General features: G+C 43.7%; 1 protein-coding gene across 2 annotated transcripts in view; it reads left to right on the plus strand.

Moving 5' to 3' along the window:
- Nucleotides 1–16,514, plus strand: part of LOC116957321 (uncharacterized) — a 51,150-nt gene that overhangs the window by 14,965 nt on the left and 19,671 nt on the right. For both annotated transcript variants that reach the window (XM_076055708.1, XM_076055709.1), the window contains exons 4-9: nucleotides 1,973–2,131; nucleotides 4,609–4,716; nucleotides 5,522–5,680; nucleotides 9,474–9,581; nucleotides 13,094–13,252; nucleotides 15,233–15,340. In XM_076055708.1, coding sequence (XP_075911823.1) covers nucleotides 1,973–2,131; nucleotides 4,609–4,716; nucleotides 5,522–5,680; nucleotides 9,474–9,581; nucleotides 13,094–13,252; nucleotides 15,233–15,340 — 801 coding nt within the window. The remainder of the gene's footprint in view (nucleotides 1–1,972; nucleotides 2,132–4,608; nucleotides 4,717–5,521; nucleotides 5,681–9,473; nucleotides 9,582–13,093; nucleotides 13,253–15,232; nucleotides 15,341–16,514) is intronic.

Here is a 16,514-nt window from a genome sequence, read left to right on the forward strand (position 1 = left end):
GATCCAAATAATTCCAGTGAGCTTTTGGCGGTGCAGCTCTTTTGTCACTGTTGGTGTGTGTCTTGCAATGTGAACACATTTCCAATGTTTGCTTTGATGACAATTCGATTGGTAGATAGTGCAATGCATTTTTGTTACGTCGCACTCTGTAAATATTATTTTGGATAGGAGAGTTTAGTGCAGACTTTACTGATTTTATGACAGAATGTGTTGATTGCATTGTCAAATGTTGTCATGTCAGCATTGAGTGCTTGAAGATGTTGCGATTGATAGACGATTTCGCTTTCATGTGACATCACGTGCTTCAAGTCTTTCTGCAACTCTGAATTGTCACGTGTGTTCACGCACAGATTGCAATCGACCATCATGATTTCTTGATTGTATGTGATGTTGATTTGTTGGTTTGTATAGGACAAATGACTTTGGGTCAAAGAGTAGCTGGCAATTTGTGATAAGTCGGGGCTTGAACTCACGAGCTGAGAGTTAAAAATGTTAATATAAAAGTCACATTTCCAAACCTCAGTCAACTTATCAAGCACAGACAACTCACTCTAAAATGTGCAAGAGTTTAAAGCTCTATATAAGTACCAAAAATGTTAATTGAACAAGAAATACAAATTTCATCTCCAAGATTTGAACTTTTGAGCTTGAGTTCGAAAGGCCAACACTCAAACGATTTGTCGACCACAAACCGCCATATAAAAAGTATATGAATAAAACATCAATACAAATGTAAAAATGTCACTTTCAAAGGGGTTAGTGCAAAAATGAAGTCATTGACCCTGTCTATGCATTGTGCCATTGGATGCACTACATCATAATAAACAACTTTTGTAAACTTACTCATTGTTTTTTTCGGTAAAGTCACGTATGTAGAAATACAATAAAATTATATTTAAACAAAAAAACAATCACGACGTTTCGATCACAACGCAAGCGATCTTCATTAGGTGTCAAGAACAAATCACGGAGGTAAATACAACAAAAAGATGAGATGAGAATTCAACAAACCTGAAAACACATTATGTGAAGCACATCCAGTCAGGCCAACAACACAGACACTTCCTGGCGGACCACGAATTTCAGAAGAGTGTTAAATTTCGTGTTCAAAGCATTTGATGTGACTGTTTACCTTGAATATGTTCCAGGCAAGTTTCGACGTGTCGACTCCTACGTTGGTATTAATATATATATTTTGAACAAAACCTGTTTGCAAAGCACTCGTGGAATAAGGCTTCAAACCCAAATATTAATTGGTTTAAACGAGGCAAGTAATTGATTAGTTGGAGATTTTGATCAGGCATGCATTGTGTCTGGATGTCAGTGTGTGCAAAATTTGGGATCGATTGGATAACGGTAACTGGAGGACATTTTGATTACAAAATTTGAGGACGACATACAATGAGACTTTTTTTCACAACTTAGTTTAACTCACCGTCGAGAAGTACGCCAATGATGCGGCGCCTGCTCCCACATCAACGCTTACTTGAATTAATAGGTTATTTTATAAATGAATCTTCAATGTACAACTTTTGTATGGAGGATGCCTGTAAGCATTTGACACGGAGCAGGCGCGCCTGAGACACGTGGCGCCTGAGACACGTGGCGCCTGCTTCTTGGGCGAGCCGATTCCAGAGTTTAGGGACCGCGGCGTTTTTGACCACTAACAAGTCGTCCATACAAAAAGTGAATCGCTTTCAAGGAGCCAATTAAATGATTATTTGATATAGGCATGCATTGTCACCGGATCTGAGTACTTGTGCAAAATTAGGGATTGATTGGACAACGGGAAGCGATCGAAATGTAAATTACAAGATTTGACGATTTGACCACGACACAGGAGTCAAGTTAAGTAAAACCGTTGAAAAACGTTAAGTTTCATTACGTACATGCGCTAATGATATGTCATTTATACCTAACTGCAGATTTTTTGGTTCTTTTTTTCTTCTCTCCAATTACACCTCCATTCCAGATGGTATTCCTTACCAGGCCAGAACCTGTGCTACACAAGCACAGTGCCATGCGTTCGACTTCAAGGACCAGATGAAAGAGTACATCCTCGGACAACTGCCGACGTTCGTTGGCACCGTCGATAGCACCTCCTGCTGCCAGACAGTTTTGTGCAACAACGGTAATTAAAAAAAACCTCCGTGTTTGTGTTGTTTTTCCTGAAAAACCTAAATGCGGTTACCATACAGGCTGTCCCGGGGATACGAAACTTCCAGTGCTTACGAACGTCCGCATGCTTATGACCGACCACGCTTGTGACCAGCCTTGTGCTTACGAACGCTTGCGCGCTTACGAACATTCCCCGTAAGATGAACCGCGGAACTACTTTGTTCGGCGGAGCGATCCTCCGCTAAATGTGACGAGGCCCCCACGTCATCCCGCGTTGTTGCCACGCCCCTTCCGACAAGCGAGCTAGCATCAGGACTCGAGGTGAGCGGAAAAAATTACCGATAATTTTCTTCATGTTACTTTATTTTACGTTTGATTCTATTCACTATAAAGTATTTATTGCAGTATTACGTGAAAATGTACATTGTCTTATTTGTGAGTTTAACTATGCTTCCCTGCTTTTATTGAAACCGTATCACTTTTTTATGGGACTGATCGTATTTACTGTACAATTAACTCTTGGGTTATAAGATACGATTATAAATATACTTGCGAACAGCTCTCTGGAACATAAAACCTGTTCCTTCATAAGTCAAGGACTCTCCGTATGTACGTTTGGGTCGCGTTCTTGAAAACCTGAACCATGTACTGTTAAATAAAACCGTACCATATATTATCACTGTTTTCACGTAATATCCAATTGTATAACCTGATGGGCGATTTGACCCAAAGCTCAAATGAAATAAAACTTTCGACACAGCTGAGATTTTATCATGCATGCATATGGATTCTGATAATTAGACATGTGATTGAAAGCAAATACAGTTAGTTATCCTGTAACCCTGTGTTTTCATAAAGCGAATTTTGATATGAAAAGTGAAGAATGTATTACAGGGAATTTTTTTTTGTGAATTGGATGCAACATGATCGAGCGAGCGGAACTACGTTGCAGCGCGAGTCGGAATAAGCGGTCATACGGATGCCTTGACATATCACACAGGGTATTGGGATGCTGCTGGATACTTCTAGAGGCTACCCTATATGCTCCTCCATTCTTTGTTCGGCCTGCGTTACTTATAATCTCGTTATCGTCCTGGTGTCTATAAGCTGAGTTGTGTCTGTGGCAGCAGTTACATTGGTGAAACGAAGCGACGTGTCTCAGACGGGGTTCGCGAACACAAAAAGGATTTGAAACACGGCAGAACCAACACCTCGGCGGTGGCGGATCATTGTTTCAACACTGTGGGCACACATGACATTGTTTTCTCCGACACCAAGATGCTCTGAAAACCCTCGTGCCATCATCAGAGATTTGTTCATGAAGCCATCCAGATATACAAACAGACAAAACTTTAATCGAGAAGATGGATTCAGGTTGAGCAATCATTGGAAGGACGTGATAAACCACGTAAAGTTTTAACTGCTGTTATTTTTACTCACCCACCCGTGCCGTTTTTCGTTTTAGTGTACTAATTAAAACTCATTGACATGCTAATTTCTCCAGCCCCACTACCTCCCCGTGCCAGCCCCCACCCGTCCTTGCACGCCACAAACCCTCCCCCCCGTGAACTCCTGCAGCCACGACTCTACAAAAACTCCCCCCCCCCTTCCCGTGCCTATGTAAAGCCACAACAGCAGATCATTCTTTCTCACCTGATGAAGGACGCTTGTGTTGCGACCAAAACGTCGTGTTTCTTTTATTTTTTCTATCTACTTGACTTTACTGAAAGAACCAGAGTATGGATTCCTGCAGTCACGAAAGCTTCAAATCAAAACTACCATACGTCATAGGAGAACAGACTAATCTGTACTGTAATTTTTGAACCAAAAACTGTGGTGCACATCGTGTGAGGCAGGGGCGGAGCCAGGGGGGTGACAGGCATGACATTCTGCATGTAAGTGTACGACACTCGGTCTGGCGGACTCCGTGCAACTGCATTGTCAGAGTGTGTCGCCAACCGATGGCGTCTAGTTCAACAGCCTGACTCTCTAATCATTCTTGAAATTAAAATGTTTTGAATGTCACCCCGGCCTGAAATCCTGGCTCCGTCCCTGGTGTGAGGTGTTGGAGGGGTGTGGCTGTTACCTGGAGAGTGATTATACTCAAAGTGAGGTCTAGTGGGCGCCACGATGGCTCGAAGATGTTAACTACTTCGCCTGGTATGCAGGAGGTTCGTGAAGTTCGACCCAGACGATGCATGCTGCTGTTATATGTGGAGTTTGCGTCTCTATATCCCCCGTGGTGGTCGCATGGATTTTTAAGCTGGGCACTCCGGTTTTTCCCTTCACATTTAGAAACACGGGTTTAGAGTGTTTGGTTGCCCTAAATTTCCACGTGAGCATATCAGTCACTTCGCTGAGTTGCTATCATCTGTGATGCCAGGTCGCTTCCAAAAAAAGAGCTACTACGTAACAGCTCAATGGGGCCTTACACTTGGTAAAAAATGGTTGAGTTTAAATACTAATGTGCGTCTTTGTACAATTTTTCAGCTCCGGCTGTTTACTGCAAAAGCGGAAGTGCTGATTTGGGGATTCCTGAAAAATCATCTAAATGTGCAATGGGGCGAGACTCATGCGTGACGATGCAACTGACTCAGAGTAAGTGCTTCCGGGTCGAGGCTGCTATATATTTGGAGTCTGCGTCTATCTCTCTCCCCCTGGATATGTTATCTCCCTCGCCTGGTATATATTAGGCAGTGAGATAAATCCTGGACCCTGACAATGCCTGTTGTATATTTGGAGTCTCTTCCCATGGTGGTCACTGCATTGATTTTTCTTCAGGTCCTCCGGTAATATAAGCATTGTGCTTAGAACCGATTGGCCTACACCAGAGACGGCACCATTCTTAAGGGCCTTGTCTCTGCACCAGTGACAGACCATAGAACAATGCCAAAAGGTGAACGGTGCAAAGATAATGGCAAGTATCAGAGCACTTACAGCTCGCATTGAGCAGCGCTTACATCTATGGCATACCTTTGATGCCAGTATAAAAATAATGAAAAGATAATAGGCTTTATACCCTTTCTGGAAATAAAGCAGAAGTTGTGTTAAGATGTTCAAACACCAAATCGATACTTATTGTACAGCATCATGTACAGCATTAACCACACACAGTACTTGTGGTAAACATGCAAACGAATGTGCTCTAATAATTGATTGTAATATAACAAAACATGTTCGTTTCTTCATGAATTTCTCACAAAATCGCGATGGCTAAAACCCGCGAGAGGGATTGGTTTTGCTGTACTTATACGTAATCTTATTTTGCACATTTTTGGACGCGCTTTACCAACAACAACAAAACGTTTAATTTAATTGCGTGCACTTGCAAATTGTATGTCGTTTATACTTAAATGCAGCTTTTTTTCTTTTTTTCTTCACTCCAATTAATTCTCCATTGCAGATGGTATTCGTTACCTGGCCAGAGCCTGTACCACAAAAGCACAGTGCGATGCGCCCGACTTCAAGGACCAGATGAAACAGTACATCCTCGGAAAACTGTCGACGTTCGTTGGAACCGTCGATAGCACCTCCTGCTGCCAGGGACTTCTGTGCAACTACGGTAATAAATAAAACTCGCAGTGGCGAACCTCTATGCATTCGGCTTGTTTTCCTGAAAAACCTAAATGCAGTGAAAATGCAGTACCATACAGGCGGTCCCGGGGATACGAAACTTCCGGGCTTACGAACGCCGGCGCTTACAAATGCCCATGTGCTTACGAACGCCGAGTGCTCACGAATAGCTGCATCCTTACGACCGCCCGCGCTTACGAACATTGCCCATAAGATGAACCGCGGAACTACTTTGTTCAGATGTGATGAGGCCCCGCATCCCGCGTGATGCACTCTCCTTCCAACAAGCAAGCTAGCATCAGGACTCGAGGTGAGCGTGAATAAAACCGATTATATTTTTCATGTTACATTATTTTGTTTAGTTTTATTCACTACTAGCAGGAAGTACCCAGCATTGCCCGGGCAAAGACACACACACGCACATCGACCTACATGCACACACATATGGACTTACACACACACATTTGCACTTTTAGAGCAGGTTTGCAGCAAATGGGTAACTTTGGCACAAAACAAAGAACGCCATCAGGGTGGTATCTTGTGGAGCCAGGGCCTGTTGTTGGTCATTTCCCTTGGTGAAGTAGATGCGTTGACCATTTTCCAGTTGAACTTCCAAATGGACGACTGGGGGGGAACGCTCATGGATGGGGGAGTCAGGAATTATCCAAGTGGCCTCATTTCTGCTGATGTATCTTCCTTGGACAAAAAGTTAAACCTCACCCACACTTTGCCCCTCTTTTTGCAAGTCAAAGACAGGCATGTCAGAGACGTTGTTTATGTATTTCCAAAGTTATTTGATGGCTTGCACAGAATTGTAGAATTCCACATTAATGTGGGCCTCGAAGATCTTGCACAGAAGAGGGCGATCCACTGGTTGTCAACCTTCATTTAAGAGTTAGTGGTAGGTCTGAGTGTTGTTTCAAATCCACCATGCTCCATTTTTATGCGACGATATAGAGGATAGCCATCATGGCCTGAATGAGTGACTTTCAAGAAGTTGCGTGGATACTTCTTGGTACACCTGCGGTCTTGCATAAATGGCGAATTTGGATTGAACTGCCCACACGGGCCATGGACCATTTGCTTGCAGACCACATCAAACAGGGCAGGGTCTTGATGGGGGCCAGGTAGCTCAGCACTGACAAATGTGTCAATGTCACTTGCATTAATTTTTTCCGTCATCATTGAATAAACAAGCTGAAATAAGTGTACATTAAAGAGCAGCAGTACGCACAGCTAAGTTGAGAAGCAGGCTACAGTCTAGATTATAGACTGCCAGTATGCCGACTCAATGACATAAGCATTGCTACAGTCGACATAAAAAGCTGGCAATACAGTCAGCAGCTGAAAAAGCAGAATACAGTCGACATGAAAGGCTGGCAGTACACTGAGTGAGGTAAAGAAGCAGGCAGCAGATAATATACTGGCATACACTCATAATGGCCAAAAGCAAAATTAGCCTATAGATAATAGTGCCATTGCATGGACGTTAATTAATCAGCAGGCAACAGGCCACAGCACAGACTGGCTGGACACCATCGTAGCGTCATAAAAACACCTATAAAAATCAAATTTAGCAACCTAATGAAAAATTTGTTTTCTGCACACAAACATTATTATTGTAATATTTGTTGCATAGTGTTGAGGAGTAGAGTGGTGACGGATTGTCACACTCGCCTCGGGAGGAGTGACGTCATGTCCCCTCGGGGTATTTGAGGGGGGACCCGTGACGTGTTCGGGGTCTTCGCCAGGAGCCGGGGTTGTGAGCGGTATGAGAGTGGGGACCCAGGGTAGGGGAGAAATAGCACCAGGCTAAGGGGGGCTACTTTACCCGGCTGGCCGAGTTGGCTTAACCGTCGACCAGCGCTGTGGGAAGAGCCCGTTAGCCTGGGAGGCGTAGGGATTCCCAGTACCCTTCCCCTGGGGAGATTGGCTTAGCCGAGTCCGGTGTTAACCCTTCCCCAAACCTTAGGCGGGAAGCCCTAAATAAACAGTTGGCATCAGCCCCCCACAACGACTGCTCTCCGTGTCATCATTTACACCACAACAATAGTACCAATGAACCTTAGTACTTTACATTGCCGTGGTGAGGCCTAGACCTGTGGCCTCGCCTAGATTGCCCAGCCGGAGCAGGTGACACATTACCAGGCTGGGGGCTGGGCCGCTACCACAGCCCCCCCCCCCCCCCACCATTCCCCCCGCCCGAGCTACAATAATACTATCTAAAAGCTATATTAGTATCTACCGACCCTATAGTAGTAAGTGCACACATTGGGGTGGGGGGAGGAGAGAAGAGGACATGACACTGATGAATTTACCACAGCGTTGCGTATATATATTTTTTTCATTTTCAATGCGAATGAGAAATCCCCTCCACCCTCCACCGATGACACGCATGCATTGCCAGGGGCAACCCCCATGCAGCTTGAGCAGAGCGGGGAAATAAATAAAGAGAAATCGCACTAAAACGCTATTTTAACTATTTTAAAGTTTAAGGATGGGAAAACGGCATAGCGCTTGACCACCGCGGGGCTTAGTGTGCTGCCTGGCAATTTTTTTTCAACGTAAACCCCACAGATCGAGAGCCAAATCCCTCGCAAGCGCACGTGTGTGGATGGACGGACGGACAAAAAATTACTTTTATAGGTTAGATTACAACGCGATTGTCCTATAACATAATGGTCTTCAGGAATGCAAACACTACTACCACGTTATAGGAGAACAGACTGCACTCTGCACTGTAATTTTCTAAGCAGAAACTGTGGTGCACATCATGTGAGGTGTGGCTGTTACCTGGAGAGTGCCTATACTCAAAGCGGAGGTCTAGTGGGTGCCACGATGACTCGGCGATGTTAACTACCTCGCCTGGTATGCAGGAGCTCGTGGGTTGCTCCCGAATCTGATGGTGCCTGCTGTATATTTTTAGTTTGCATGTCTGTATCCCCTTGGTCGCGTGGATTTTTATTCGAGTCCTCCAGTTTTTCCCTCCACACTTAAAATCAACGTCACCACGTGTTTACAATATTTGGCTGCTGCTAGAAATGTTCTGGTGATAAGCCACATTGCTGAACTGCCATCATTTGTAATGGCCGGGGTCGCTTCTGAAAAAATGCTACATAGCTCAGTGGGGCATTACCTGGTAAAATAAAAATAAATCGTTTTATAGTTTAGGTTTAGAGTTAAGAATTAACTTTATATCTGCTCACTTCAGCCAGTGCAGCACAGTGAGGTTATGGATGAATACCGCAAATCGAGGCGTAAGGTGGGCCTTGCCAAATGTGTAAGTCTAGGCCTAGCCTAATGTACGGTAAAGGAACATTTGGAAGTGACTGCTCTCTGTTAACAATACAAAAATGCTTCGTGGTATTTATAAATAATGGGATACAGTTTGTTCCATTAGTTTAATTATGGGTAGTGTTAAGGTAGATATTCGATTAATTTAAAGAATCATAGGAAGTGCAGAGGATATGTATGGCGATATGATACAGGTAGATATAGACAGCATGATACACAACAGTGCGATACAGTGCTGAGAGAAAACGGTAGGGGAGGCTACAAGTATTTCCAGATATAGGCTTTTATCTTGATTTAGGGGCAAATTGTCTAGTTTCCAAAATATGGAAAATTATGGTTATGGGTCGTTCTATGCAACCTAACCCTTCTGTAACCCAGGGACTGTCTGTATTGTGGTTCATTCGTGGCAAGTGTTTGTGTGTGTGAGCACGACCTGCCATTGTGACTTCATTCACAGGATTTATAAAGCTTCCTCCCATGTTTTGCAGAACTTACCCGAGACTGCTATTATGGAAGTGTCGGTTTGGGAGTTGATGAAAAGAAAAAGCTCTGCCTTTCTGGACAAGATTCATGTGTGACTGCACTGCTGATGCAGGGTAAGCTACATGCATGCAGTGATAGGGGTTTGGGTAGTGGTAATGACAGAGATAGGAATAGTGGTAGTGATCGGGGTGAGTGATAGGGGTTGTGATTTCGGCAAGCCATCGAACAAACATGGTCGTCGCATCACGCACTTTCAGATGAGCTAATGCGGTCGCCTTTAACGCTCTTCCTTCTGATATTAGGAATCCACTGGGAGCTGTGCATTTTTAAATAATTGAGATTGACGAACTTACTTCTTCAGAACTGTTTATTGAGGTGTATTTAGTTGGTCATCCTTCCCCCGCACCTCCGATTAGCACAACAGTTGGGCTGCGTTATTGTGTGGTATTTATCACAGCGCATGATGTGGAAAAACGTGAGAGATGATCAGAAGTCTTTCCTGTCTCTTACAGAAAGGTATTAACAACTTGATCCCAATGCAAATGCAGCCAGTATACCCTGTCCCTCTAACGAGGTGGGGGGGGGGGGGCATGTCGGCTAAATACACGACCGCAATAATGATTACAAAATAATAAAATTGGATAGACGATAAATAAATTGATATACTCCGTGTTGTGTTGTCTCTCCCGAAGAGAAAGTGGGCGATTTCTGCAACAACTGGGGGGAGGGGGGGTTGTGTGATGGCAAAAAAATTATTTCAAAAGGTCTTCTCCCTAAGGGGCAATGGCGTATCTGCAAGACCGACCGGACACTTCCCTTGTCACCCCTCCATGTTGCACAACGCCGCAGCTCAATTCCTCCAAGTGTAAATTGGATCAAGCGCCGGTGTTCATATTCCAGACGCAATTATTATATCAACGTCTTAATCGTGCAATATCTTCATTACCACCAATAACTGACTGGTCAATTAACATTACCGAGTTCCTCCTGTCAGTCGATAGGCATTCAAGCAATTTAATTTTTTAAATTATATATATATTATCAGAGCGATGCAGTTTAACAGCACGAAAGTCCGCCCCAATAGAAATTTGGGGGGGTGTGTACCCTGTACGATGCTGTGCACAGAGGGCCTCGGACCGATCCCTGATCATAAAAAAACTCACTTGGCTATAGCCTAGCTATTAGCAGAGTGTACTCTTTGGTTCTATTTGGTAAAGTCACGTAGGTAAGAAATAAAATAACAAAAATCACGACCTTTCGGCCACAACACAAGCGGCCTTCATCAGGTGAAGGGACGAGACTGTCTGGAGGACAGCGCTGGAGTGAAAAAAAGCCACGCTCAGATCACGACCTTTAAGCTGTGTGAGAAGAAACAAAGCACCTTGACAAAGGAATTAGCATATAATTTAGCATTGAAATGGCTCATTGAAATAGCTAAGTTAAAGTATGCACATCCACAGAGGCACCCCTTGACAAAGGAATTAGCATAGAATTTAGCATTGAAATAGCTGAGTGATTAGCTTGTAACTGGTCACAGAAATAGGTATGTTAAAGTCAGAGCATATACATTCACCGAGGCACCTAGTACAAATCAAACAGGAGAATTTAACGAAACACAACCACATTCAGACCGCGGACCTTTAAACTGTGTGCGAGCAAACAAGGTGTCCTGACAAAGAAATTAGCATAAAAATTAGCATTTGATTGGCCGATTTTAGAAAAGAGGTGGTGTACGTGCCGGTGGACTTGCCGTTTGGCGCGGGGGGGGGGGGGGGAGTTTACCTATTGATGGTGTGAAAAGGGAATTCATAAGAGCTGCGAAAGTTTGGGGTACCACTACTTGAAAAATATACTGTACCATTGAAATTAGTTTAATGTTTAGTTAGATTTAGAACATCTTTCCCATGGTTGCTTAATTTGAAACCATCTTCTCGGTTGACATTGTGTATGTGTTTGTAGATCTGAATTGCCTCATGAACATTATCTCTGATAAAAACCCGTGGGTTTGCAAAGAACCTCTCAAACACAACATCTTTGAGAGGAGACCTGATGGCTCATTGGGGCATTCTGTCTACAGGAAACTCACCTACACAGATTCCTACTTGAAACCTGATTCCCACCACCACCCAGCCCAAAATAATTATCTCATCAAAACTTTATACCATAGGGCTCATTGCATTTCAGACCAACACCACCTGACCAGTGAATTAAAACATGTACACCTGGCCCTCAAAAGGAATGGTTACTCTGACCGTACCATCCGCCAAGCTGCTTCTCCCTCCATACAGAAACAACCACTTGATACTCCGGTCAAAACCATCACACTACCATATATAGCAGGCGTTACTAAAAAGATTTCCAAAATTCTAAACAAACACAAGATCCAGGTCCGGTTAAATACAGTACACAAAATTCGTGATCTGATCCCATCCGTGAAGGATGTCATTCCTGACTTACAGTACCCCGGGGTTTACAAATTGAGTTGTACCTGCGGTGATTGCTATATCGGGGAGACAAAGCGACATGTCTCTGACCGAATTCGCGAGCACAAATCAGATTTGAAACACGGCAAAACGAATTCTTCTGCCGTGGCTGATCACTGTTACAACGCTGTGGGTGATCACGATATAATTTTCTCCGATACCAAGGTTCTTTGCAAACCCACGGGTTTTTATCAGAGATTTGTTCATGAGGCAATTCAGATCTACAAACACAGACACAATTTCAACCGAGAAGATGGTTTCAAATTAAGCAACCATTGGAAAGATGTTCTAAATCGAACTAAACATTAAACTAATTTCAATGGTACAGTATATTTTTCAAGTAGTGGTACCCCAAACTTTCGCAGCTCTTATAAATTCCCTTTTCACACCATCAATAGGTAAACTCCCCCCCCCCCCCCCCGCGCCAAACGGCAAGTCCACCGGCACGTACACCACCTCTTTTCTAAAATCGGCCAATCAAATGCTAATTTTTATGCTAATTTCTTTTTCAGGACACCTTGTTTGCTCGCACACAGTTTAAAGGTCCGCGGTCTGAACGTGGTTGTGTTTCACTAAATTCTCCTGTTTGATTTGTACTAGGTGCCTCGGTGAATGTATATGCTCTGACTTTAACATAGCTATTTCTGTGACCAGTTACAAGCTAATCACTCAGCTATTTCAATGCTAAATTCTATGCTAATTCCTTTGTCAAGGGGTGCCTCTGCGGATGTGTATACTTTAACTTAGCTATTTCAATGAGCCATTTCAATGCTAAATTATATGCTAATTCCTTTGTCAAGGCACTTTGTTTCTTCTCACACAGCTTAAAGGTCGTGATCTGAGCGTGGCTTTTTTTCACTCCAGCGCTGTCCTCCAGACAGTCTCGTCCCTTCACCTGATGAAGGCCGCTTGTGTTGTGGCCGAAACGTCGTGATTTTTGTTATTTTATTTTTTACCTACGTGACTTTACCCAATAGAACCAAAGAGTATGGATCCTAGCAGTCACAAAAGCTTTAAATCTAATATTAGCAGAGTGCACAATTATATATGTGTGATCAATTACAGGTAAGCTCACACACACTCTGGCTAAACAAAAGCAAATTACCGTTTCTGCTCTCAATTCACATGCGTTTGTTTTGCAGGCAATCAAATGTTCACGGCCAAAAATTGCACCACCAAGGCACAATGTAACGCTCCCGACTTTAAGACACAGATGAGACAATCCGTCGTGAGCATGAACTCCTCGTTCACGGGCATCGTCAAGTACTACAGCTGCTGCCAGACCGATAACTGCAACGGCGGTAAGTTGGGATTTCGAATTATGGATTTCCACTCTAACCCCCCCCCCCCCCTTTATTTCGTGGTTACCTGCTGTCAAACATTACTGACAAATGGCAAACTAAACTAAACCTCATCTCTCTCTCTCTCAGTTCGTGGTTACCTGTTGTTAAACTTTACTGACATGGCAAACTAAACTAAGCCTCATCTCTCTCTTATTTCATGGTTACTTACTGTCAACCTTACTGACAGATGGCAATTTAAACTAAGCCTCATCAGGCGACAGGCAAAATTGGCTGTTCTCTTTGGTTCTATTGGGTAAAGTCACGTAGGTGAAAATAAAATAACAAAAAATCACGACATTTCGGCCACAACACAAGCGGCCTTCATCAGGTGAAGGGACGAGACTGTCTGGAGGACTCCAGCGCTGTCCTCCAGACAGTCTCGTCCCTTCACCTGATGAAGGCCGCTTATGTTGTGGTCGAAACGTCGTGATTTTTTGTTATTTTATTTTCACCTACGTGACTTTACCCAATAGAACCAAAGAGTATGGATCCTAGCAGTCACGAAAGCTTTAAATCTAAAAAATTGGCTGTTGCTTGATGGTGGCCGCTGGTTGTTGTTTTAATCACACCCCAAGCGAAACGTCACCAGCTACTCGAATGTGTAAATGTGTGTTGTGGGTTGAACTCTCCAACAGACAACAACCGGTTAGTGCTGAAATATTAAACTAAATCGTCACGCTTTGTTTAAGACCAAGACGGGAGAATGTCTCCACAACTCTGGCTATCGCCCTTGCTAGTTGTAATTACTGGCAAAAATCATGGCACTCAATTTGTAAATGTTGTAGTGGGGTTTACTCTCCAATACACAACCGGTGTGCTGTACTTGTGTAAAGAATCTCCGACGAGTTGTGAAAGAAGGTACGACCTTTTATTAAGTTACATGGAGTTTTTACTACTCGTGGCAAGTAACGCATCAGCGGAGCTACACATACTCTCTCATTAATTATCCCTTCACCATCAGTCTTCTCTCACTGCAGTACCCTCTAATTAATTATCCCTTCACCACCAGTCTTCTCTCGCTGCAGTACTCTCTCAATAATTATTCCATCACCACCTGCTCTATTTCTAGTTTCTCCCAGTACCTGTGTTCTTTCGATTTCATACATACTTAGTAGCTCCGTGTAACATTTCTTCTCCCGTGATGAATGAAGACTCAGAGGCAGAATTCCAGGTAAGGGATTGCGCCGGTTTATTAACAAGAAGGTAGTAACTAACCACCAGAGATAGGTGTCCTACACTCGGTCCTTCACGTGGACCCTCGGCTCTATCTCTTTCTAGCTTCGGCTATCTCCTCGGGCTCTCTCACTCGAGTCGAGACGGGAGCGTAGCCAACACCGCCCGACCGAGGAGTGCAGCACCTCCTGTAACTCAGCCGGCTTCCCCAGACTTCTTGCGCTCTACCCCTGGCTGTCTCTCCGGATCTCCGACTCCCAGCAGGAGCAGTCTTCTTCAGACCCTCACCATCCCGGGCTCCCACAACGAACCCGCTTTCATCACGGGGTCCCCCTTAAGTAGCCCCGATGACATGATGTCATCGCGCCTCACTGCACGCATGACGTCACGTTGCCATACTACTCTACACTAGTAACGAATTGGCATGTTTTGTTTACGTGACACCCATACTAATTTGCTGTGTGATTGGGCGGTAGCGGATTTAACGACGCATTCATATTTACCCGATCTAATCCAAACACCTATATAAAGGGACGTTTTGTTTACTGACAAACTGCTTTACTGATTGGTTGTGTCGGGTGGTGGTGGTGGGGGTTTGCACCTTGAATCTTAAACTTTCATTTTTGCTGGTTGCGTTGAATGAAGTTGCATTTGCCTTCATGTTTCTCGTGCGTTTTTTTGTTGGTACGGCCACCGCTCGATTTCCTCGACCTCTCTCTGTCTCTCTCACTTGCTGATGCGAGCGTGTTTTTGTTGTTGTTGCAGCCATTGGAAAGATCTGCTACTACGGGAGTGCCGGACTGGGAATCACCGAAGAATATAAGTTCTGCGCGACAGGCGAAGACTCCTGCTTAACCACCACCCTAACGCAGGGTAACGGTTTGGCCCGGGAAGATCATTTGGGCGACCATTGCCATACGTGTCAACCCATATGGTTGAAACGTATTCTTGTACAGGGAAATTGAGTTTTCAGGACCATATGCCCTACAGCTATTTCAATGTGGGCAAACATAGTTTTTGTGTTTTTGCTTGTGATGGGACTCTGTAGGATGAACGTTGATATTTATAAGGACATGGGGTGACCAATAAGGTCTGAATTGGTCTATAATAAGGTAGGCACTGATAAGGGGTTGGCATGTATGCTTTGCATACCAATCTTGCTTCCTAACCCCTTGCCAGCTCTGGTCCCTAACCCCTATGCTTCACCCGTGCCCCCTTCAGACAAGTATTGCGGGTTTCTAAACAATGACAACATAAGGGACGGGATAGGAGGCACTGCAGCTGGTGAGGGGATGTTGAAAATTAGTCATGGATAGAGTCACATTTTCCCATGTGATTTGTAGATTTAATTCCTTAATGTATTGAGTTCCATTTTAATGTAAAAAACTATTTAAGGACTGTGTTGCCTTGGTGTGGTCTGAGACTGTTTTTGCTATTGTTTTACTGCCCCATTTCCAAAGATTGAGAATTTATTATGCAATTTGTACTTATATACTTTACTTATTTATTAAAGGGGTGCTACGATGGTGAGACATTATCTTCCTCGCCTGGTATGCAGGAGATCGTTTGTTCGTTCCTGACCCTGATGCCTGCTGTATATTTGAAGTTTGCATATTCTCCTCATAGTCACGTGGATTTTTTCTCTAGGTCCTTCGGTTTTTTCCTCCACATTTAGAAACATGCATTGAGATAATTTAAATAATTGTGCTGCTTCAAATGTCCGAATGATGGGCCACTTTATTGAGCTATCATTTGTGAAAGCCAGGTTACGTCTGAAAAATTAGTCAATACCTCAATGGGCTTTACCTGGCAGGATGGGCATGGTTTTAGTTTAATTTGTATATGTCCGGGTAATTTGTTTACTTTTATTGTACTTTGCACGATTATTGTGTTTTTGTATTCGTTTTTGTAACACTTACCCCATGTCTGTACTGGACATCTATGAAGAAGAGCTTTACATATCATTGGATTCCTCCTGGAGTGTAAATATATATTTTGATTATTGTAAAAACGGCGAGTCTGTGAAGAGAGAACTTCATACAACTTT

This window comes from Petromyzon marinus, chromosome 72, assembly GCF_048934315.1.
Source record: "Petromyzon marinus isolate PM22_M1 ecotype Great Lakes invasive population chromosome 72, UKy_Petmar_22M1.pri1.0, whole genome shotgun sequence".
Taxonomy (NCBI): Eukaryota; Metazoa; Chordata; class Hyperoartia; order Petromyzontiformes; family Petromyzontidae; genus Petromyzon; species Petromyzon marinus.